The sequence below is a fragment of the Coccinella septempunctata genome, chromosome 2 (assembly GCF_907165205.1).
Source record: "Coccinella septempunctata chromosome 2, icCocSept1.1, whole genome shotgun sequence".
Taxonomy (NCBI): Eukaryota; Metazoa; Arthropoda; class Insecta; order Coleoptera; family Coccinellidae; genus Coccinella; species Coccinella septempunctata.
Genome location: NC_058190.1, coordinates 38,300,665 through 38,326,429, shown reverse-complemented (window position 1 = coordinate 38,326,429; position 25,765 = coordinate 38,300,665). Strand labels below are relative to the sequence as shown.

The 25,765-nt window shown below is 34.6% G+C and overlaps 5 protein-coding genes across 9 annotated transcripts in view; 3 read left to right on the top strand and 2 right to left on the bottom strand.

Annotated features, from left to right (window-relative positions):
- Positions 1-25,765, top strand: part of LOC123308586 (protein madd-4) — a 464,545-nt gene that overhangs the window by 334,913 nt on the left and 103,867 nt on the right. The window lies entirely within an intron of this gene.
- LOC123308600 lies at positions 866-3,705 on the bottom strand. The gene is made up of 2 exons (XM_044891332.1): positions 3,583-3,705; positions 866-1,253 (listed from the first exon to the last, which is right to left on the bottom strand). The coding sequence occupies exons 1-2, from the start codon at positions 3,592-3,594 to the stop codon at positions 933-935; spliced, it is 333 nt and encodes a 110-aa protein (XP_044747267.1). The 5' UTR covers positions 3,595-3,705; the 3' UTR covers positions 866-932.
- LOC123308598 (vitelline membrane protein Vm26Ab-like) lies at positions 13,806-15,034 on the top strand. The gene is made up of 2 exons (XM_044891327.1): positions 13,806-13,944; positions 14,674-15,034. Exons 1-2 carry the CDS (start codon positions 13,933-13,935, stop codon positions 14,998-15,000), a joined length of 339 nt encoding a protein of 112 aa, XP_044747262.1. The 5' UTR covers positions 13,806-13,932; the 3' UTR covers positions 15,001-15,034.
- LOC123308599 (vitelline membrane protein Vm26Ab-like) lies at positions 18,251-22,287 on the bottom strand. 3 transcript variants are annotated; one of them, XM_044891329.1, is made up of 2 exons: positions 22,090-22,143; positions 18,251-18,616 (listed from the first exon to the last, which is right to left on the bottom strand). In XM_044891329.1, exons 1-2 carry the CDS (start codon positions 22,099-22,101, stop codon positions 18,293-18,295), a joined length of 336 nt encoding a protein of 111 aa, XP_044747264.1. In that variant the 5' UTR covers positions 22,102-22,143; the 3' UTR covers positions 18,251-18,292. The 3 variants fall into 3 exon arrangements, with proteins under 3 accessions (XP_044747264.1, XP_044747263.1, XP_044747265.1); XM_044891328.1 differs by lacking the exon at positions 22,090-22,143 and adding an exon at positions 18,674-18,805; XM_044891330.1 differs by lacking the exon at positions 18,251-18,616 and adding an exon at positions 21,686-22,031 and having other exon boundaries at positions 22,090-22,287.
- On the top strand, positions 25,035-25,623 carry LOC123308595 (cuticle protein 12.5-like). The gene is made up of 2 exons (XM_044891324.1): positions 25,035-25,126; positions 25,196-25,623. The coding sequence occupies exons 1-2, from the start codon at positions 25,115-25,117 to the stop codon at positions 25,580-25,582; spliced, it is 399 nt and encodes a 132-aa protein (XP_044747259.1). The 5' UTR covers positions 25,035-25,114; the 3' UTR covers positions 25,583-25,623.

Sequence of the window (25,765 nt, the reverse complement as noted above, 5' to 3'; positions counted from 1 at the left end):
CTAGAAAGAAGTTACTCTAAATACAATTGTTTCGGAGAAAAACGTCCTGTACCTAAGTGTAGAATGCGCTGAATCAAACATCTCTATACTCACTTCAAGAATTATTGACATCGAAGCAGGCCTTGAAAGTTATTAACTGGTCTTAAAATGTTCCATTTTAGAGACTCTATAATTAATATAGGGTTCTGAAATCAAAAGTGCCTCATCTTTAGTGAACACTCAGTTTTTTATTTTTATAGTTATTTTCCCTTAATTTTATCTCAGTATAAAGCTCTAATATGAGGTAGTTTTTAATATCCATTCTCAACTCTCATCCTTTTGAGTTTTGGGAGATTGACGAAGGAACATTTCTTACGATCATTTTGATACAGCTGCTCCAACTGGATCCATCTAGTATATTATAAGTACTTATGGACCATGACCACAAAGGGGTGAGCTTCGGAAGTCAGCTAAAAATTCCCATTTCTTAAAAATTCTAACCATAACCGCTGCTTCTGTCTGTGAAATTCAAGTTTTATTTATTTGCAGTTTGCATACTCTGGTAGGTAGTTGGAAACTTCGATCTTAGATTCAGCACTAGTATATAGTATAAGCATCATTGAGCAACTAGCCATAACATCTGATAATAATTTGTTGCCAATGATGCCAAATAAAACTGTAACCCACATGGGTCATGTTCAAGAATTTTATCGTCATTTTATGGAAAATGACTCCTGCTGCAACAGAGTTTTGCATTCGAAAAGATAAGCCATCAGCTATTTGATTTGTTCTGTTTACATCAGTATACCAACAGAGGACAGAGGCCCTGCTAATTTGAGGATATAATTAAGGGTTTTTATGTTTCTCGTAGAAAAAATAAACAAAATTTCGACTCAATATTTAATTCCTAATCGTCAATCATAAAGTCACAATCATTATCGTCATGGGATCATTCACAAGTAAAGGCCTCCATAATGAGTGTAGGCGTAAGGGATAGCAGAATATTGAACAGTGTGAACGGGAGTTGCAACAGGAGCATATCGCGTTGCAACAGCAGGTCCGGCTACGTTTTTGGATGTAGAAATGGTGCCTGATGGTCCAGCTATGAGGGTGTCTTCAGATGCAGCGCCTCCTACAACTTGGGTGGACACAGGCACGGATGCGTATGGAGAAGCAATCAGCCTTGAAGTGTATGTGATTGGTGCTGTGTAGTATGCTGGGGCGATAACAGCAGAATTGGCAGCAGCGAAGGCTGCGAAGAAGACAATAGCGAGCTGAAAAACAGAGGGGAAATAAATGAAAGATCAGGAAATCTTCGTGGTGTGAGGAAAAACAACATATTTATGTAGAACTTCTTTTTGCGTTGATGTACAACCAAAGTAATCTAATATTTATGATTTCATGTTATCTAGATTGATATTCAACGCTAGCTATGTGTAAAGTATAATGTTCTGATGGATTTAATGTGAATCAGAAGTATTAGTCTATCTGCATCGATGAGCCTTCGAATGGATTCCGATATTCCGAGATAGTGTGATGATTCTGGAGTAGTTCCATCAAATGAAAATTCAATTTCACTGACCAGATCTCTATTTCATGTTTTCTTTTCATTCGGAAGCACTTTCCATAAAGCACCCAAGAGTTTGCCAGTTTCGTTGCATAATCAATATTGCGTACGTAAAGTTCGACAGCCACTCTGTCAGTATGTGCGGAAATTGAACATAAATAGAGTATCATAAAGGACAAGAAGGGACTTGATAAAAACCCAATTTTCTGGGAAAGCTAACCTGCAGGTTTTCGGATTGAAATTCCATAATGTACAGGGAAACGATATGACCATCGGAATCTAACCATGAAAATTCTGAGTGAAGGCTGTACGCCTCTGCATATAAATATTTTTCAGAATCTACTTGGAATGAAGTGACGAAATTTTGAACACCCTTCGCCAAATATCCTCCAGGGCTTCAATATACGGCTTGTACATAAATTGTTTTGAATAGATTCAAAAAATAGTGTGGGTTCTTCATAAAAAAATTTCTGACCAGCCCCTGTTCATACAGGGTGAGTCTTTGACTAGTACAAATATTTCAACAGAAGATTCTTGAGGTAAAAAGAAACCCTCTTTTCTTGTACCAGTTTTTCCTATTCGGCCCTGATAAAAATATATAGCTAGTTTAAGTTTTCATAATGAGCTATGCCACCTCTGGAAAAACAAAATTACCTCAAGAATAACTAGCTAAATCTGTGACACTACTCATCTATGAATTTTTTAAATAGTTGGATTTAGCCAAAATACCCAATTTTATAAAATTTCACAGATACTTTTGAATTTTTTGATATCAAATTACCCAAAAACAGCGCTTTATTTGAGAAAATATGGAGAATACTTTTTTACGAAACGTTCAAATATTCATTAAATAGCGTCCACCTTAATTTCAAGAGTTGGGTTCTTTAAATTTTTGGTATTTTCATGGTACGTAATAATCATAATGAGAAAACTGGAAGACGTGATATTTCGTTTTCGAAAAAGATTTATCAAATAAATGAAAAACTAATTTCCGAAATTCATTTTATTCGATAGAACCGTTTGTGAGATAGAACTGGAAAAAAACATTTTTTCATGGTTTTTCAACATTCTGTATCCTTTAAACCGAGCTGATTCGGAAAAATAATAAGGAAAAAAGTGTTTCTGGCCTCCAGAATCTACTGTTGAAATATCTGTACTAGTCGAAGACTTGAAAGGCAATTTTTAATTTTTTTCTGAAAAACCAGAAAACTTATAAAATTGAGCAGACATTCTATGAGAGCGAGAATGAAATGAAAAAAATTGAGTGAGGTTTCCCTTTAATTAATTCGAAAATAAAATGTATGCATATATTTTTGAAAACCTTCAGAATTCTTCTTCTCTATTCGAATTCGAGCAAACTGAGTCTTATGTTGAATACAAATATTATTATTCATTTTTCAGTTGGAAACTTTCAATATGGCTACCATGAGAAAAACAAAGCTAAAAGTCGTATCTTGAAATCTAGGACGCCGATTTCAATAAAAATGGTTTCATTTCATTGAATGACGATAACATTGAAAGATTTCGAAATTTCATACAAATCTTCCGTGGAAGAAAGAAAATATGAGCAATTCTCGAAAATTATATATTTCCGATGTTTCATCATAAATCTAGAACAAAAGAAGATATAAAGATTTCAGAGAATCATTTTCGAGGACTTTCGAAGGCAGAACTTTTTCTCAATAAACGAAATTTCTATCGGGTATAGTTTGACAGATAGTGTGAGTATCGAATTTGTCACCAGCCTGTATTGTTTAGTTTTGTGGTAAAATTCTCAAATTCACAACTACAGCTCTAGTATAAAGTAGGGTTGATTAAAAGGGAAATTTGGAGTACTCTTGCCAGATTACTATATACAGGGGTATACCATGAATTATGTAAAGTATTGAGAGAGTAGCTGTTTATGTTATAGATAAAAACGTTTCTTCACCCTTTTAGATGCAATGAGGAACGCTCATGACAAAAACTTCAAGTAATGAAACCAAGGGGGGAAAATAATTTAAAATCGAGTAAATAGCAAAATAAATTCAACTCACCATGGCGTTCATTGTGGAAGATAGGTGCGTTGTGTTTGCTGAACTTTTTTCAACTGTGCTGATTCAAAAATCTTCAGCTCTTTTATATCGTTCACATCACATAGGCCCATATGAGAGGACACGCAAAAGTCAACCTTGTCGCACCGCCTTTTGGTCCCAGAGTTCGTTGACTACATTTTCGGGTTGTCGACTTTTTTTGCCAACGCCATTCGAAAGACATCTTCGGTTTCACGATTTTATCGTGATCCTAATTTATCAGCCGTACCGCTAAAGTGGATTATGTTATTCGTTAGACGTTTACAACATTCCGATAGTCCATAAAGTTTCCGATAGTTGCGAATCGAACGTTTTGGAAAAATTGGACCAGATTCAGAAATGGCATATGGGCTCTGAAGATACCAGTCGGTGTGGGATGGTAATTGTCCATAAAAACGATTATGTGATAAACAACCGAATTTACGGGAGTATGAGGTAGATTTTGGACGCTTTCATTACCTTCTCTTTTAACTTCCAAGTGAGAATATAAAATTCCAAGATTTGAGTTTTATAGATTCTCATCTCATTATTACCTGGTACCTAAAATTATCAAAACTTTATAGTTTTCAATTAAATATGAAGTGTATGAGGATGAGTACTGTTATGGCTTGTATAATCTCTGAATTTTTTTCATTAGGTAAATAGGAGAGCGAATCCACAACTTTGAAGAAAAATTTTTTGAATTTTGAATCGCTAGATACTCCATTCTCAAAGAAGGTCTTCAGCCTACAGATCCTCAGATTGTACGATTTTACAGTGGAATGAAATACATTTTAAATACTGAAAACAATTTCTAATTAAATTGAATGCCCATTCTTAATTACCTTATTTAATTTTTCTGTCAATTTTACTCATTCCTGAAATTGTTTGAAGTCTTTGCACTCTTATTATGTTTTTTCTATAGCCGGAAGCTTGACGTCAACTGACAACTTGTAAATTGAAGAAATTCTTCACTATAACGTGATTAATTAGACACTGCCTATATTTACATTAATGTCTTCTTGAAACGTTTGTTTCATCTTCCACCAATAAAAATTTTTTCATTATATTCAATCAATATTTATTCCATTCATTTAACTATTTAGTTCTACATAAATATATCCAATATTTAATCAATTGAGTCAAATTCATTGAATTCAACTTCCTTTCAATTTGAACAATAAAATTTTATAATAAACTTAATCAATCAATAATTCTTTCAGCTGAGGAACCTCTTTTGATGAGCTGTTATGCCTTAATGGCAAGAATTTAAAACTAATAATGGAAGTTCAAACTATTTTTAATGGTAATGTTAATCTGTTGAAAAAATGAATTTGGAAACATTATAAATTCGTAAATTCTCCTTTATGAACTTGATATTCTCCTAGTTAATTTATTCTAATGATTGTCAACTCTTATTGATTACGATTGAATTAAAGTGTTTCTTACAAATTAACCTCAAATTCTGCTCCTGATGAAGGACTAAAATAGTCCGAAAGCTCGAGCTAAGGAAAAAAGAGTACTCTGTTTGATGTGACTGCAACCCAAACAACCAAAATCCGAATATATCAGAACAGTCGACTACATACCTATCTGAATTAAAGTGTTTCTACTAGTCAAAGACCCACCCTATATAGTTTTCCCGTCTTACCTATCCCACTTGGTGCTTACGAAATTATAATGTACAGATAAGGATATGTAGAAATGAATGTGGCAAAATGGTGAAATTATAAATTCTTCAAAAAATATCACCTGAACAATATGAGATCGCATTTTTATTCATTTCTAAAGTATCATAGATATGCATATTTCTTTCGTTCATTTCTGCATCTGTTATAGGTATATTGACTCATCAAATGAAGTATGCCATCCGGTTTGTTCTCAAAGATCGAAAATAAATATAAAAATTAACAGCTCCTGAACTTTTTTCATGACTTCTTTCTTGAAGAAATACGGCAACAAGTTTTTGCGATTAGTATGCTAATAACTAAAGAATAAATTGCATATTGAATGCTCAGTTAAAATCAACGATCACTGACAAACATTCTATTTCTGACGTGAAGTTTTGGTTCAGTTTAATATTCATTCGTTGTTTTCTCAGTTGATTTATGATGTTCATTAATATATTTTGGAATTACCGTTATACCTAATACGATAAAAAAATTCCTAACGTCCGAAATCCCGTATCGGATATCCATAAAACTATTTATAGAATATTCAATTTCCTCGCGAATTGAAATAAATTCGGTTCCTTCTATATAATTCACCAGCAAATGGCTATAAAAAATAAAAAATACGATTTTATATTCTGTTCGATATAAAACATGGAAAATTCATATCCACTTTGTAGTTCGATTACGCGGCTCTCCAATTGACAATTTGAAAAGCAAATCGAAATGGATTCGTTGATTCGATCAATTTTTCCGCTTCGAGCTTTTTTTTTTCGTGAGGGGAAATACGTCCAATTAGAGAATATTTCCACAGCGAACGAGAACTGACGGAGAAGTACTTCTTGATTCGTGGATCGGTATGACATTTCATTTTTTAATTACAGGACGACAATGACGATTATCATAAAGAGTGACTTCTTAGTGAATTCGCAATCTCTGTAGGTTTTATTCTTATCATCATTCTAGTGATTCGAAGGGACGTACATAGAAATATTGGAAGAAATTCTTCTCCATCTTAAGAAACGATAATTTACCATATACAAGGTGAGTCTTTGACTCATACAAATATTCTAACAGTAGGTTTTCGAGGTCAAAAGAAACACTGAAAAATCATAACAATATTATTTTTAGTTCTATCTCACAAACGGTTTCATCGAATGCAATGAATTTCGGAATATAGTTTTTCAATTATTTGATGAATCTTTTCGAACACAAGATACAAGAGTCTTTTTCGAACACAAGGTATCACCCACGTTTTCCAGTTTTCTCATTATGACCATTACGCAGCATAAAAATACCAAAAATTCAAAGAACTCAACTTTTGATACTAAGTTGGGAGCTATTTAATGAATATTTGAACGTTTTGTAAAATAAAAGTTTCTTCATCTTCATTCCTCGTATAATGCGCTGATTTCGGGTAATTTCATATTAAAAAATTAAGAAGTATCTGTGAAATTTTAAAAATTGGGTACTTTGGCTGAATACAACTGTTTGAAAAATCACAGATATGTAGTGTCATAGATTCAGCTAGATATTCTTAAGGTAATTTTGTTTTTCCAGAGGCTGCACAGCTCATTATGAAAACTTAAAATGGCTATATCTTCTTATCAGGCTGAATTAGAAAAAATGGTACAGGAAAAAATTGTTTCCTTTGACCTCAAGAGTCTACTGTTAAAATATTTTCACGAGTCAAAGGCTCACCCTGTATTTCTTAAACATTGACATTCGACGTAGGTCTTGCCAGAGCTGCTGTTAACCATTGTGAGCATTTTTCGAAAACATAGCTTCACGATAAGTACATCGAACAATCCATCAAAAAACTTGGTGCTCAGCCGTCTTTGAAAATCTCCCAAACTTATATTAAAAGTTCTTGCTTATCCGAATTAACGTGTTAACACCCTATATGCGATCGTAAATCATCGTGTATTGATTATAAGACAGAACATCAAATTTATTATACAGGCTGTCCAAAAACTAGTGAATAAAACGTCACATCACGATAGAGTAGATCAAATACTATCTAATGACACCAACATTAGTTGAGCGAAATTGTACCGTTTCTGAAAAAACCTAACCTAAAGTTGCCGATTTTCGAACAATTTTTTCAATCACAAGGCCAATTTGTGATTAAGTATAGCGTTTTTCTCCCATATTATCACACATTTACTTAGGTTATCGGTTAACTACTAAAAATAATTTCAATTAGGGAAGATAAAACAATGATCTTAGTTCAATATGATTAAAATCTTTTTTCACAAACTGGCCCTGTGATTAAGAAAAATAGTTCGAAAATCGGCAACTTTAGGTATTTTAATAAAATGATTTTGGAAACGGTAAATTTTCGTTGAACTACTGTTGGTGTCATTCGATAATATTTGGTCTACTCTATCGTGGTGTGACGTTTGATTCACTAGTTTTGCTCCATATACAGGTATATGGAGCTCAAATTTTGAAAAAATAATTTCAGATCCAAGTTACAGTTTTCAATTTGATGGGTCATTCTCCTACTCTCATACAACACCAGTCCTCCTTCACTTACACTAGAAAGAACTATTGTTCTTTCACATTATAAGCTATACAACTTTGTATTCGCAAGGGAGATCATGTTGATAGATTCAGTTAGCAAGACAGATCCTACTGACCCATTGTGTCTAATCGATTCCCTTTATATGAAATCATAAATCATTTTTTCAGGCTGTAATTCTGCTCGGGCAAAAGCATAAATGATTGACCTTGCCCCACCCAACTTGTTCCATTTTTAATATCCCGATATTTCGGTAGTCAAAACTGGAAATCAGGCTTAACCCATTTATCTCACGATCAAGTATTAGAAAAGTCACCACAGATGAATATAATAATTAGGCTACGCTTGATCGATTGTTTTTTATGGAAAGTGGTTATTTTATCTTGATATTCGCCCAGTTTTGACCTTCAAGCATTCCGAACCGAATTTTCTTCCCTATAATGAATTAACTTCAATTGAACTCCGTTCAATGAAAGAAATACACTCAAACTCACTAGTTACTATTCGAATAATTCCTCAGGATATTGTTCGTCCATTAGCGAGATTTTTTCAATCGAAATCTAGCGGAAAATTGGTTTATTTCTTTCATTTTGATTATCTAAACCTGAAACTGCTCTTCAATTCTGGTATTCCCCAATTTTTTTCTAAATAATTAATTATTCAATGATATCAGAAACACTTCTACAGAGCTGAGGGAATTTGCAAATACGGCGACGTAGATGAGGTCATCAAACGGCTAACTACTTACATTCATAAGGGTATGTGAGGCCGACGAAAAAATTTAATATACATTTTCGCAAAAAACTGTCCAAGTTGTCTCGACTACTTGCACAATTTACAGGATGGACTGCTATAAGAGACAATTTTTCTTTCTTTGTACATAAATAACTACGATTATTATTCTCAATTCATTTTCAAGAAGAAATGAAAAAGAAGAAAGATGAATTTTAAGGAAAAGTGCATTGAATTGCACTAAAGAAGACTACATGAGGATCATGTATTTCATTCTCTAATTAATTGGACTGAACTGATGTCCTGACTTGAATTCATGCGCTATTATGTTAGACAATGGAGTATATTGACTTCTTCACAAAATCTTTTTCCTGAAAGGCAAGAATGGGAAAGAAAATCTCACAATTGAGTTCATAACAATCGTTTTATGATTAACCCTGTAAATGATAAGAATCGTATAGTGTTGATTATCGTAGAGTACCACGCCCAAATTACGTCTAGAATTCCCGACAGAAGAAGGATGTTTGTGTTTCAAATGTCAGTAGTCGAACTTTTTGGAATAGGGAAGTAGTCCAAATAACTCGAATCATGAGGTTAACCGCTCATAATTTCATGATAGAGGCTTTGATTTCTATTTCGTATTTGCAATTATATGACAATTCGTCGTTTTTCGAATAATTTCTACATTAAATATAATGTTTAAGTCCTCAGTTCTTTTTCTTTAGCAAATCAGTATGTCCATACCAATTGTACCACTTTTGGTTCAACCTTCGAAAATCACAGATTGCGCTACATGACGCAACATGCAACATGCGCTACATGAAAAATATCCTGCGCCTAGGTCTTATTTCTATCGATAAATTTGTGTATTCTTATTACCTTCAGTAAAAACTGTTTCCAAAATATATTTCTTTTTTTTGAGTGATAATTTCCAGTCTTTGTCAAAAAAGAATTTGAAAAACGATTGATTGAGAAATACGGAAAACCAGATTAGAACAGGAAATTAAAATAGCAATTGAAGAAAACAGTTATATTAAATATAGAAAGTGAAACTAGAGTTAAAGACAGACTTGTCCAATCGGAAATATGGACAAATGTAAATTGGGCTATATGTTGAAGAATAGAGAAGTAGTAGGTATCTATTGAGATTGGATCTTTTTTAGTTCAAGGCATAAATGCAAACTTTGTACATCTCCGAGCTCAATAACAGTGTATAATTTCTAATCGAGAAAAGACGCGGCTAAGGCTATCCCTAAAATGATTGTATAATAGAGTAGAGAAAAGTTATTGACTGTAGGATTGAGACAACAAAAAATGATTGGGATAAACAGTCACGTTCAAATTGGACATTCGAGCATTCGCTAACTGTTTTATTAACATCTTATGAATGAATGAAGGTTTCCTCACACAGATTATCATTCGGACAATAATGAAAAAAGTACAACTGTTATTGCAAACACTAGATTCTTAATTTCAGATTTTCTTCGTCGTCCAAAATATCAAAATATAAAATTATCTATTATGTACCAGATGATAAAAGTAATTTTATATTTTGATATTTTTGACGACGAAGAAAATCTGAAATTTAAGAATCTAGTGTTTGTAATAACAGGTGTAATTTTTTTTTATTATTGTCCGAATGATAATCTGTGTGAGTAAACATATATTGAGGAATTCTTCTGGATATGGCTTAGCGAGTATAACCTCAACTTAATCGTGAGTACCATCCTATTGTTGTAAATTATTGAACATGAGAGTTATACTGATTATATTTGTAGATTCCTGAAGATGCTAATAAAACAGTTAGCGAAAGCTCGAATGAATTAAAAAGAGTCTTCCGATTGCATAATATATGTCACAATATATTTCAAGGTTATATAAGTAATAAATGAACGATCTTGTATTTTACAGTATATTTATTTCAAATATCGATTTACAAGTATAGACTTCCATAAGAGTAGGCACTGGGGACAGCGTATCTTGCAGCAATTGCTGGGGTGGAAACGCTCTTGGTGATTGTGCCAGATGGTCCAGCAACTACAGTGCTTTCAGCTGCATGTCCATATGTACCAATTGGGGCAGAATAGGCAGTGTAAGCTGGGACAGCAAGAGGTGCGTTGTAAGCTAAAGGTGCGTTATAAGCTAAAGGTGCGTTGTAGGCTAGAGGTGCAGAGTAGGCTGTAAGACCTGGAGCTGCATAAGAGGTGGCAATCAAACCACTGGGAGCTACTATGCCTGCACTGGCAGCAGCAACGACGGCAAAGAAAACTACAGCAGCCTGGGAAGGAACAAACGTAACAATTAATTCCAGCATTGAGAAAAAAAAGTTGTCTAGATATTTGGACATACAATACATATTCCGCTATGAAGGATCCAAAATAGGCAGTGGATGACGAATAAAAAACAAGCATAGTAGATCTAACTTAGTGAACATAGGTACTTACGATTGAGTTCATGATGTTTGTTTGGTGATTGGATGATTTCCACTGATTTGATTCGGTTCTCTTTCAACTTATATACTTATCCATTTGGTTGATATTTCAGAATTTGGCTCAGTTTGACCCTGACCCTTTCCATCATGTGAATTGTCGAAAAATATTTTATTTTTGTCGGTGAAGTCCTATCCAATCTAGAACATTTAAATCATTTCCTGTATTATTCATTGTTGTTTCGAGAAAAAAATCGAAACTTTTGTAACTGGTTGTGGAAGGACTGGGACAAGTTAATTTGCTACATTTAATTTCACATGTCGCTAATGGTTTTTTATATTAATGCAGCTCATTTCAAGTTCAATCAGTGGTTCTCTTAAAGACTGAGTACAGTTTCGATTGAATTGAATGATTATTTACTTATGGAATGCTTTCTAATTGTCTGATTATATCAGGAGATTCTTTTAAGACTTATTGTGCAGATTCCAGAATCCAGAATAAATTTCTATTTTCATTCGTCCCAAGATAGAGAATCGACGAGTTCATGTAGGTATCATTGTTGTTTGTTTTTATTGAAGAATGAGAGGCATACAGAATCAGAGTGTAAAGGGCATAGCAGAAACACAATCCATTTCAATCAATGGAAGATTCATATCTGGAATGCAGTAGCTTAGAACCTCTTCATTCTTAGGGACCCCAAAAAATTATACGGGTATCATTTTTGACTCTGATATATAATGGATATAATCCATAAATGAAATTGGTTAGTTTGGTTATTCATTGTCTGTCTCGTAAACTGAAAATTTTGAGTTGGTTCCTGAAAAAAAAGTTAATATGAATCTTGGTTCCTGAAGAAGTGGTTAATAGTTCGCAGTCAGAACAACCAAGTAACTACGGTTTGTTATTGTTGTCGGTTACCGAAATTCGTTTTCAAAATACTTGAGCCAGTGTGGCCAGTGTAATGGGCAAGCTGGCTTCAATACTGATTTATTACACAACCAACCAACCAAGATTTCTGGTGTAATTTCATGGCATTCATCATCCAAGTTAGCAAATTATCCATTGACTCAGGCTGGGTTGCCTAAATATCTTGGATTTCAGGTACAAAAATAGAAAAAAGTCCAGTGGAGCCAGATCAGGTGATCTGGGTGGCCACTCAATATGTCCCCTTCTTCCAATCCAGCCGTGAGGAAACTTCTCATCTAAAAACTGACGCACAGGTTGAATGAAATGAGGTGGTGCGCCATCTTGTTGGAAAATGATCGTTCGATGGTCTTCTGCATTCTCCAATACTTGCACGAGGGCTGGATGAATAGCGTTCCCAATAGATCTAAATATTTTTTCCATAAATACCAGCCCAAAAATTTATATTTTGGGGAAGCTGAGTATGCACCTCAGGAATAATCTTGGATTTTCATCTGACCAATAACGACAGTTATGCCGGTTTACAATGAAGTTAAGGTAAAATTAACACTCGTCCGAAGAAAACAGATGTCGTACTTGTAGTTTTGATTACCGTTAATCAGTTCACTGACCACAGACCACGTCTCAGAACTGGAGTCGGCGATCGGGATCATCTTCATGCAGTTCCTGAACCAATCATATCTAATAAAAATGGAATTTATGTTGTTTGATGATTCTCAGGATTGTTGTGCGTGAAACATCCTACTAATGGTCAGAACCACTGCTACATTACCTAAGACAGCCACGTCCCTTGCTTCGTATCTTTCATGCATCCTCGTTTTGTTTCTGACTGAACCAGTAGTGTCAAATTTGGCAACCAATTGCTCAACGAAAGCAGCGGATACCTACAATTTTTCCAGGATGTCATTCGCTATTGCTCGCGCAGAGTCGTTTTTTCTTCAAGAATAATTTTATCATTTCTACCCTTTCTTCTACGGAATACACCATTTAAATTCTACTACAAATTTACATTCGCTTCGACATATTTTTAACGTTCTTGAAAACTCACGTTAGTCTAAAGGTAAATCAAAAACATGCTTCGTCTACTATTTTGGACAAAAAATTAATACTCATAACTACTGAATACCTTTGAAATGTATCAGATACGAATAATATTCTCGAGATAAATTCCACCTTGCCTCTTCAACTATTTTCGCTGTTATATCATAATCGATGGATAATTTGAAGCAAAATTTTGAGGTCAAATAGTAGGTACTCGGTAGGATCTACAAAATTAGTTAACGCAACACCCTATTCAAAATCAAGGGGTTGTGCTCACCCACGTTAGGGAGATTTTCCACATTTTCATTTTAAGGAAAATCGGAAAATCGAGCTGTTAAATTTTCGTTGAACCACCCTTTATTATCTTCTATAACGCCAAAATAAAGCAGTATACGAATTTCCAGCTTATTATCTCCCATTCCGAAAGGAAACCTTCATTTGACTGGACTACTGTGTAATGAAGTTATTTACAAAATGATTAAGCTTCGTAAATTTCTCCTTTGTAGCCCTGATGAACAGGAAATAAATCCGCGAAAATTTACATTAGTTGAATATGCCTGAAAAAGTAGAACACACTGATGCGTCTGAAAAAATTTCTCTTATATTTTGGTACGCTATACTTTTATGCCGGCTCTATTAATATTTCCGTTTTTTTTTTGTTGGGATATTTACCGGCCTGCATTCTGCATCTCCATAACATGTCACCCGTGCATATTTGACCCTATCTTTAGCGAACATCCTGTAGAAGCTCGCAAAGTTGACGAATAAGTATAACAAGCTTGTTCAAATAATTGAATTCGACCTAGACCTTTACTACAGGTAGATTAATCAACGTGGGTGCAATGACTTCAACATTTTACCCAACTCACTTTTATCTGGTGAAAAATCTGGTCGGTAGCAAAGTTTTCGGAAAAGAATGTGCAAATCTTAGGCGGGGCAAGGATGATGGAATCCTGTATAAAAGGATTATTTTTGTCTGTTACATTCAGTGGAATAACTCCAGTCTTAAAACATCATGAACTCAATCGTAAGTATATTCATAGAAGGATATTTAATCATTTTCTTTTACTATACGACAAACTGGAATTGTGTACAAATTTCATAACATTTCTGTGTTCAAAACCTACAAAATTGTTGATTCATTTAAGTTTTTGAGAATAACCGAGTGAATTTTGATTCAGTTATTAGGTTGGTAGAAGAAAAATTACGAGTTTATTGGCTAAAATTATCTCAAATATAAAACTTGAAAGGAACTTCTGGCAGTATCTACCTACTATAGATCAATACCTCATGCGTAGTATATTGATATCATACTTCGCACTCTATCTTTGTCTCTATTTTGCTGAGTATAATCCTTTGATTGTTTATTTTTCCAAAATTAGAGTTCACAATTACATCTTGAAGGTTTTCACTTCTTCAACTTCATGTTTTTAAATTGGGAATATTTCGAAAGTGTTTCTACTTCACACTTCAAATGGAAACAATAATATTGCGACCAATACTTAAGGTCTTTTCGTTTGCATAAAAAGTGTAGTACTTTTCTACACTCGATTTTAGTATACGTTTGCTGATTGAATTTACACCAGTGTAGAGGAGGTGTAGTTTATCCACATCTTCTTTTGGCTATATGTAGATAAACTACACTTCCTCTACACTGGTGTAAATCAAATCGAGTGTAGAAAAGTGCTACACTTTTTATGCAAACGAAAGGACTTATAGTAACTTATGTGATTTATATTGAAACAAATTTCTACAGGCTGCCGTAGTTTTCTTTGCCGTCGTTGCCGCCGCTAGCGCTGGCATAGTAGCTCCCAGTGGTTTGATTGCTACTTCTTATGCTGCCCCAGCACTTACAGCCTACTCTGCACCACTTACCTACAACGCACCTATAGCTTACAACGCACCTCTTGCTGTCCCAGCCTACACTGCCTATTCTGCCCCAATTGGTGCATATGGACATGCAGCTGAAAGCACTGTAGTTGCTGGACCATCTGGTACAATCACCAAGAGCGTTTCCACCCCAGCTATTGCTGCAGGATACGGCCTTCCCAGTTCTTACTCCTACAGTGGACTTTACTTGTAATCTGAATGAATGAAATAAAAGTGTTTTAATTTAATCAAGAAATACCTTTTTTTTCGCCTAAACAAATGCAATTTCATATTTCGTAAAGAGGCATAGGGTTAAATATGCAGGAGTGTCAAAAATGTAAACATTTTTCTACTTATCAATTAATAGGAGATACCTATACTTCATTCACTTTTATTTTAGCAGTCGGTTGGCCATGGAAATTTGACACATTTCACTCTGTATAGTACAAAAATGTGGTGTTATGATGCTTGTCAAAACATTTTTGGGTTTTAAATCAATGCTATGTTGCCCGTTCTACGTAAAAGTTTCTGTTATTACGTATTTTATAACAATGTCGAATCTCTTCGGAAAATATGTGACGAACATAATTGAACGTTATACAAACTGATTGAAGGCATACCAAATCTAGTTATTTGCATGGAAAATTCAAGAGATCAGTATAATATCATAATATGCACTAGGTGAGGAGAGTTAATGTTCGTTATCTTCTTTGGCTAAAGTTTGGATACGTTACATCAGTTGTAGATTTCAAAAATATTAACCCGAAGATGAAATGCATATGTTGCAGTGGTTGAGAATGGGTATCCCCCGAAGGAATTAACAGATAATTACAAGAATGTTAAATTCTTCAACAAAAATCATCTTGAATCAATATAAGTAAAAGGAATTAAAGGAAGTTTCAATCAAGATGAACTTCACCTTTGAACAAACATTTCACATGAATAAACAATTAGCAGGACAACTGGCGCATATTTGTGGCTGTTCATCTCAATGCATTGATATAATAATAATAATTAGGTATTTATTGGTACCTTAAGACATTTACAATTTATAGGACAAGTCAAATGAAAAATAGATAAATCAATTTTCGGGAACTTCTTCTACGATGACATTCATCGAAAATTCTGTAGTAAACTTTTCGCATTAATTCACACAAACCAATAAAAGGAAATTCTTTGTCATTCTCTTCATTTACAATCTTTCTGATTGTGTAAATATTCAGCTGAAATATAAGTCGTTTAGATTCAGATGAAATATTATATAAATTCTCTATTCTCTTACATTGAATATGTTCGCTACCGTCTGACTTATTGTGGATTTTAGAATAACAGGGTATAACTATTTGAATGAGCGGACCTGAATTCTAAATAGCACTTCCTGAAACCCTGTCTCTTTTTTCAATCACTTTCAGCATTTGGTAATATTAATTGAATAATTGATATAAGTTGTGGCAACGGCGTTATGACATTAGCGACATTTCATGAGTACCTTGATCCGTTCTAGTAACAAAAACTTGAGAAAATGGTCGCATTCAGCGGACGGAGCGCAAAACGCTTCTGCTACCCATCGGTAGCGGTAGCGGTCGGGAACATGTTGAACGTTCGCTGGCAAGCCGAGATAGGATAAGGCAGTCCAACGAGCTGTCACTATCAGCTGATTAGTTGACAAGTCTGTAGGAAAGACGTAAACAAACGGATTTTTTAAGTTTCGTTAACCTTGTGCTGGTTAAGTCAGTTTTTTTTTTGTGAAAAACATAACCTAGAATTCTGACGAATTACTTTGTTGCTCTAGTATATTTCCTATAACTTATTTAACATCCTTCTTTATTACCTTCCATCAATTTTCATTTCATTTTCCTCAACAAACTCAAGCTCGTGCATCTTCCACACTAAATAACAACTACCTACTCAGTTCAAGTCCAACTTTCGCTCCTTTCCGCTACCGCTACCTAGCACAAATCAAATCCGCTCCCAAAAGTGGCGTCCGCTCCAGAACGTGTTGAGAATGTAGCGCATATGTCACCGAACGTTTACGCTAGCGTTTGGTAACAGTTGCGCAACTGTTTCGTCCGCTGAATGCGACCAATTATTTCATGGCCAACCGACTGCTAAAATAAATGTGAATGCAGTATAGGTACTGTTTGTATTTGAGTGTACCTATCAACCACACAAAGAACAACAGCCCACCACGAGATATTCAATGCATAGGTGACCTCAAAACATTCAAAAAGGAAACTTTTCATTTTTTTATGGCATAGGGAACCTTATTGTTTGGAATATATTGTGAAGTAATACCATTTTACTTTGACACTTTTCATTTAATATCTTGTTATAGGAATATAACTAGAATTTGATCTGAAATAGAACGATGATATGTTATATATTTCATCTTTTTACAAATATTGTGCATACAAAATCAAATTTAAGCTGGAGATCTTGAGAACTGAAGTTTTTGTGAGAAAGAAACTTATCACCCTGTTTCCCGAAAACTAAATTTGTTCGAGTGCGTATTTATAATATTTTGATTTCTGATCTCAGCCATGAACTAGGTGAAAAGTTATTGTAACGTTAGGAGCCACTTGTGGTTGGATGAGTTATCCCCTGAGAAATCATACAAGGTTTCTTGAATATTATTAAAATATGAAGAATTTGTATTCCTGGCCTTCCAATCCCATATAGGTACATATAATATTGTGGTTTCATTACATTAAGTCTGTGTATATTTAGGAATGTAAGGTCAATTTCACCACTCAGAAAAATGGATTTTATCATTGGAATGCCCATTTCATCTCATAAATTATAAAAGTTTTTTTCCGATTCGGCTTAGATGAAAAAATATAGTCATTTCAATTTTCCTATTGAGCTTTACCCTCACTGGAAAAACGGAAATCCCTTCAGAATAACAACCTAAATCTATGACACTATACTTCATGTTTTCGTTATTTGCTTTTTTGTAGGAAAATGATCGAACCGAACAAATGAAATTTTGGAGTGGTATTTTACAAATGATTCAATTTTGTACTCATCTCCCATAGCTGCGGAGAGGTAAAATCGATAACCCTTTTTATTTCAAAACGTAAATGAAAATTAAATGAAAAATGTGCATTGGGAGACGAATTTATTTGGGAACTTGGATGCTATGGAGTTTTAGCTGCCTATTTTAAAAATACCTGCAAAATTTCGTTTCTTTAGCTTTGAATAAATCCATAACCAAGCATCAGTCATCTTTGATGCCACGTTACTTTGAACGAAGAGTTTCCGGACATGCCTCCTTGGGGACGTTATTTTTAGGTTCTGACTATATCCTAATTTATTCCTGTATAAATGTGTCAATGACAATTCACATTAGGAGTGATTGATGTTTTTGAAGTGTGTAATTCTAAGCTTAGTTTGCTCCTTAAATTAGCAAATCTTTTTTTCCTCATTCAACTTTCCACCATCTTCTATGAAATGAAAGTGACACATAGATTTTTCTTCCTTTATTCAAATCTCAACAAATCATATATTTACAAGTAGAGTCCGCCATAGGTGTAAGCGCTGGGGAGAGCGTATCTTGCAGCAATTGCTGGGGTAGCAATGCTCTTGGTGTTGGTGATGGTTCCGGATGGTCCAGCAACTACGGTACTTTCGGCAGCATGTCCAAGGGAAGCAATTGGAGCAGAGTAGGCAGTGTAGGCAAGGGGAGCAGAATAGGCCAGAGGTGCGTTGTAGGCAAGGGGTGCAGAGTACGCTGTAAGGGCTGGGGCAGCGTAAGAGGTAGCTATCAAACCACTGGGAGCTACTATGCCTGCGCTAGCGGCGGCAACGACGGCAAAGAAAACTACGGCAGCCTTGAAATAAAAATTTGATGACAATTTTTTTGTAGAATTAGAATCAATGTTACTTACGATTGAGTTCATGATGTTTGTTTTACGACTGGACGGTATCCACTGATGAATTTCAGTTTCACTTCAGTTTTTATAGGAATTGATTGTGTTTGTCGCTCGAAATCTGAATCGATTTCAACCTTGACTCGCCCGTACTTTTCGGTTATTGATCTGGTAGTTGTCATTCTATTCTTGTAATATGACGAACGAGGAAATTACTTCGTTGCGATCTTGCTTCTTGCCAGAGAAAGTGGTTATTCGCAATAGTAAAAAGCTTTGTTTGGAGGATATTCCACGATATTTTGAATCTGTCAACCAAACCTTCGATTCTCGGAAGTCTGGAATCTTAATTTGTGGTTAAGGTTTTTAGTTGAGGAAAATTGGGATTCAATATCTGAAAAAATCGAGAGCTAGAATGTTGTGTACTCGCGTAATTAGCATATTCGCTAACACCAACGAAAAAGTTATTGATTGTTGTCCGAAAACACTAATACATAGGCTTAAATATGCACCCCTTCTGATATATGAGGTAACAAAAATGGAAACTTTTCTCACGTTTCGTTGATGAAATTGAATGAGCAATTTCATCGGCTAAACATATAGCGTACCTACTATTAATACTGCGACTACCAGAATATTTCAAAAATAAAAATGCCTTTTCTTTTCATTATCGTTTTTCTTGATGTAGAGCCTTAGACCAAGAGTACCTTTTCTTCAGAAACACTCGAACATTTCAGCGAATGAGGTTTGCAGCTCCGAAGATGGGTCTTGCGAGATGTTTGGGCGATTTAGAAATATTACCCATTGAAAAATGAGTGAAACAAGCAGTGGGCTGATTTTTTTGTTCACAATAATGGAAAACTATTAACATAGGTACCTATCTCAAGTTTCAACGAAATATCTCCTCTCCCTTCAATTTGATCAATGAAAAAGTGGGTCAGCATTTTGACTCCTAGCTCAGAATACAGTCCATGTTTCTTTAAGAAATATTGATGTTTTCGGAGAAGGAATCGCCTTCTACATTTTTGCCTCATTTTACTGGAATTAATAACATATGGGTGACCCATTGAAACAACTTCTTGAAAAGGATCGAATGCAGACATTCTATTTGACTTTGGTTATTGATTTCAAGGTAATTTCAAGTTCAAGTATATTTTTTACTGAAGAATATACATTTTCGTCGTGAAAAACTGTCTTCTTCTCTTTTCCATAAAACTGTACCTACTTTATCCACTATTTTGTGAAGATTTTTTCTAAAATATCCCACCTCAGTTACATGCCACTAGCAACGAAACTTGTACGAAATTTTCTCTTCAATAAAGGAACTAATATGGTTCGAGTACCAATATCATGTCCAAAATATTCACAATTTTAGGAGTTATACATCTGAAAACCTGTTATTTTCGAAAATTTTTGAACTCTACGTAAACTATTCCAAAACTTGGGTAGCTTTGAACTTAACTAGTTTGAATGGAAGAAACAAAAATGTCCACACCAAGTAAATCTCTATCTCTATGATACGAAATAAAACCTTCCGTTCATAGAATTCCATTTTTATCTGAAACATCTTTAACTTCAATAAAATCATGTACCTAATTCATGTAATACTTAATTTGAATTAATATCGAGCAAAATTTCTATAATCAATTTTAATATGAATATCAAAGAGCTCTCAAGTTGAGTACCATCATTCTGTTAACAAATTCGACATCTTTTTCTAACAGAATTCACTGTATTCAAGAGCAAAACGCAGGAAATATCTCTGATGGCGTTCCTGATTGTCTGCTCTAAATAAACCATATTATTAACTGAAAATTTTATTTTTAACATATCCTTATACAAAAAAATCCAACTGATTGAGTTCTGGCGATTTTGCTGGCAAGGAAATAGGACCATGAGTTCCCATCCACTGGTTGCCTATATCTATGGCAAAGGATTCGTATTGTAAGTTGTTTTTTTCCATCTTTAGTACGAAAGATTGAGAAAAAATGGTTATACAGGATGTCTGTGAACAAATGCGAAGGAGATGATTTCTCGATGAAAATAAGCAGGGGTAGTCCCTATAAATTCCCTTCCAAGATACAGCCTTTGGAAGGCGATGGCGAGTTGACAGATTTTAATTTTTTTTACAGGCACTGAATCATAAAACTATATAGGTAATATTATAAAGCACTAAGTAGATGTTACTCACACAATTTTTTTAGATCTCATTACTTTTTCATTAGGAGTTGAAAATAACAACCCCTTATTATTTTCCTTCAAAAATTGTTTTCGTGAGATAGATTTTCGAAAATTAAAATTCTTATAGTTTCCCATTCAATTCGGGAGAAAAAAATTCTCTTACAAAATTTTGATACAGTCGATACTTTTCTCGGAATAAATAAAAACTTACAAGCAGTTCTGATCACTACTCCAATTCATCGTATAAGTGTCCCATAGAATGACTATGAGATCTAAAAGAATTGTGTGAATAACATCTACTTGGTACATCATATTATGTATAGTTTAATGACTCAGTGTTTTTTAGAACCCGTAAAAAAAAATTTAAAACTCTCAACTCGCCATCGCCTTCCAAAGGCTGGATCTTGGAGAGAGGATTTCGAAAAAAATTTATAGGAACTACCCCTGCTTACTTCCATCAAGGAATTATCTCCCTAAGTCCTTCGTATTTCTTTAAAGACACCCTGTAGTGTCGTATTCCCAGTGAAAAAGTGCCAGCAGAAATGTTTTATCGTTTTTTAAATATTTTCGAAATTCACAAAATATCAAAATTTGGTTATATCTTCAAGACTAATAAAGATATCGTGAAACGGTTTCCACTAATGAACTGAACGTTTTTACCTTTATAGTCTAAAAGTACCAGAAACCTCCAAAATCAAGCAATTTGGGGTACCCTGTATAATTGTCTGAAGCATATTTTTCTATATCTACGCTCATTCAATGCATATTTTCATTGAATAGATTTCTATTCAGAACTCCTTTTCAACCAATGACAATTTCGGAAAGATAAAATCAAGTAATAGATTTCCTAGGTTTATTTCAGTCTCAAAAATTCATTCATTTACAAATAGAGTCCACCATAAGCATAGGTACTGGGAATAGCGTATCTCGCAGCAATCGCTGGGGTAGATACACTCTTGGTGATGGTACCAGAAGGTCCAGCAATAACAGTACTTTCAGAAGCATGTCCAAGAGAGGCAATTGGAGCTGCATAGGCGGTGTAAGCAAGGGGAGAAGAATAGGCCAGAGGTGCGTTGTAGGCAAGGGGTGCAGAGTAGGCTGTAAGGGCTGGTGCAGCATAAGAGGTGGCAATCAAACCACTGGGAGCTACTATGCCTGCGCTTGCTGCAGCAACGGCGGCAAAGAAAACTACAACAGCCTGAAAAAAATTGGGAATCAGCTTATTGAAATTCACAGTACAGAAGTATTACACTTACGATTGAGTTCATGATGTTTGTTTTAAGACTGGAAGATATCCACTGATTAAGTTCAGTTGCTTTTCAGTTTTTATACTAACCGCTCTTGGGACATATTCGATATATGTATTGATCTTAACCTTGACTCGCCTCAACTTTTCGGTGGTATTTGGTATGGACAATCATACCTCGTTCTCTGACGAACGAGGAAATAAGCATGTCATTACGCTGTGTTGATCTTGCTTCATACAGAGAAAGTAGCAGTCGTAGTTCGCATAAGAAAATTATTTTTATCGTTCATGATGGGTATTTCAAAAGTGTACATAATCTTTTGATCGTTATCAGCAAAACGTTGAGGTTTTGCGTGATAATGAAGAAGAATTTCGATATACAAGTTTTCTATGTATAGTTACTAGAATTATTCATCTATAATGAAAGTGCCATATTGGTTTCAAGTCACAACAGATTGATTTTCGATAACTGTTTAATGGCGTTGCATTCTGTCTGAATTCTCAATTAATCAATTGATTGAATATGAGTAACGGACATAGGTTTGGTATTACACCATTAATACTGAGTATTTTTTGCACCAAGTTTATCAAATTGATAATCCATTACTAAAGCAACGGAAACTCGTGGAGTGGAAGTAGTGCATTACACACAAAGTGTAAATGAAGAGTTCCCAATAAGATTCAAGGGGTGATTCCTTGTCAAACATTTTGAGTGGTGTTCCCATACAATGTACACATAATATCCGCCTACTACTAAAATAATTTCAGCCTATATGACTCACCCTATGTACTTATTGATGAATGATGTTTTTTTTATTCGTTCTAAATCAATCAAACTATCGAAAATTAATTTTTCAATGGTATAATATGGGTAAGGAAAAAAGTAGCGAAGGCTTTTTCTAGTCTTGCAATTATAGGGAACCACCAAATTTTTTCGTATAGTCTTTTCGATCCCAATTTCATTTCTGTCAGTTTTCTGGTCTATAAGAAAATTGTTTTTCATTAGCCATCCTTAGGGGCCTAACTATGGGCTTCTCAAAAAAAGGCTATTCAGCATTTCCAATACCTATCTCTGAAAGTTTCCAAGTTCGCGATTTTCGGAAAAAAAATCACAAATGCAATCTTGTAAGGAACTGTATCTATATATTTCTCAAGAACTGAATGCACAACATGAGATTTGCTTCCTGCATTCAATCACCAAACAGACACCTAGTATTGCTGTATATACAGGGTGTTCCTAAATTGAACGTACAAACGAAAAGGAGAGATTCCTTAAGTGAGTTTTAAAAAAAAAAGTCCCATAAACATGGGATCGCAAACGTTTCGTTTTCGAGATACAGAGTGTTGAAGTTTTAATTTTTTTCAAGTTTTTTTCTCATAGTATTTACACTCCACAAGATATTCAACTGAAATTTGGCATAGATATTAAATTTTAGAGTTCTCACCACGTGACATGGCAATTTCGATAGAAGATCTACAGGGTGATATTTTTTCTGGAACACTGCTACCTGTTCTTCTGCAAAACTTTTTTTTGGTGAGCAACTGTTAATTTGAAAAAATGTAAAAAGAAGCTTTGCTCTTATACTAAACTTTTCGGTCTCTTGTAGTTTTGTCGTATCTACCAACGATTTCGAGAAAAAAAATTGTGAACGATTCTCTCGAAATCCTCGTGAAAATACAAATTATGATGGGAAGGCCACTTTGTAAGCTGTGGTGAATGAATTCAGTGTCAGTTTTTATGGGAATTTTCCTGATCTGTAGCGATGATTCATAAAGATTCGATAAACTCGTATAATCAACACAAAAAATGTATTACAACAAGAAACATAAAACTAAAAAAAAATCATAACAAGAAAAGTAAGTAACCGCAAAGGACTGAACTACAGCAAATGTTGATAATGTCCTCCCCCAACTCTAAAATGTAATACCTATGCCAAATTTTAGTTGAATATCTTGTGAAGTGTAGATACTATGAGAAAAAAACTTGAAAAAAATTAAAACTTCAACACTCTGTATCTCGAAAACGAAACGTTTGCGACCCCATGTTTATGGGACTTTTTTTTCTTAAACTCACTTAAGGAATCTCCCCTTTTCGTTTGTACGTTCAATTTAGGAACACCCTGTATACAACATACATATGCATGGTTTTTATAGAAACCATTATATTCCGATTCAAAATAAATAAATAGGAGGAGGATTCCCGAAGTTCCTTCCACCTAAAATGTAGCATTTCTTAGATAATATTTCTCAAAATTTCGCTTGGGAGAAATTATTTTTTTTTTTTGTATTGTTGACTAGTTCAATATCTTTATTATTTGTTGTGGACCCTTGTGATTAGATGTATTTCTGTTGGGGTACCTGTTTGTATGTTAAATAAATAAATAAATTGTATGATATATAGAACCCTATGATTATGAAAATATTGGTGATATATACTCATGGAGTCCATGCAGTTTCGAAGTTGAAACCCGCGCATTTTTCTTTCAAAGTTATCAAAAATAAACTCAAATACCAACTTAAATGAACTGATCTGAAATTGAATTAAAATCAAAAATCTGTTCATGAAGTATTGAAGTATAAATATGGAAAGCGATCAAGTTTTAAGCTCGGTATCATATTATGCATCGTTATGAATATTTTCTTAACTTGAGAAACGAGTCCAACTCAAAAATGGATGTGAGAACTATCGAGATAATTATTTCAATGTAGAAATCCTTTTCGGATATCATATTATTCGTTGAAAAACGAAGTTCTCGGGGGATTTCCACAGAATTCAATGAATTCTTCTCTCCCAAAACTAAATACATTCTCCAGAAGATGCAAATTACGACAGGGAAATGACACGTCAATTTACTTGTTCTCTAGACTGAAAAAAAAAATAACAAATACCACCGCCCAATACCCGGAAAGTTTGGCGAGTCAAGGTTAACGCCGATCTCTATTTTATACTGACGATAGGATCAGTTGCTATAAAAACTGAAACCCAACTGAATCAAGTCAGTGGATATCCTCCAGTCGTCCAACAAACATACATCATGAACTCAATCGTAAGTAACCCTCCACCTTCAAATGTATTGAATGAAAATAGATTCATGTGATTATTTTTGCTTCTACAGGTTGCCGTAGTTTTCTTTGCCGCCCTTGCTGCCGCTAGCGCAGGCATAGTAACACCCAACGGTTTGATCGCCACTTCTTACGCTGCTCCAGCCCTTGCCGGTTACTCTGCACCACTTGCTTACAACGCACATTTGGCCTACAATGCACCTTTGGCCTACAACACCCCTTTGACTTACAACGCTCCTTTGGCTTACACCGCACCTCTGACTGCCTCAGCCTACACCGCCTACTCAGCCCCAGTCGCTACTCTTGGACATGCTGCTGAAAGCACAGTAGTTGCTGGACCATCTGGAACCATCACCAACACCAAGAGCGTTGCTACCCCAGCAATTGCTGCAAGGTACGCTGTTCCCAGCGCCTACACTTACGGAGGACTCTACTTGTAAATAAATTGATTATTGAGACTGAAATAAATGTAAAAAATCTATATCTTGTTGGTTTGTTTTTTACTATAAGGGTCAAAACAAAAAACAATAACACCCTATGTAATGTTTTCACAATTCATAGTTGGGTATGAAGATTTCAAAACAAAATACGCCTTTCTGCCATGCATGATTTTTTTTAAGCTA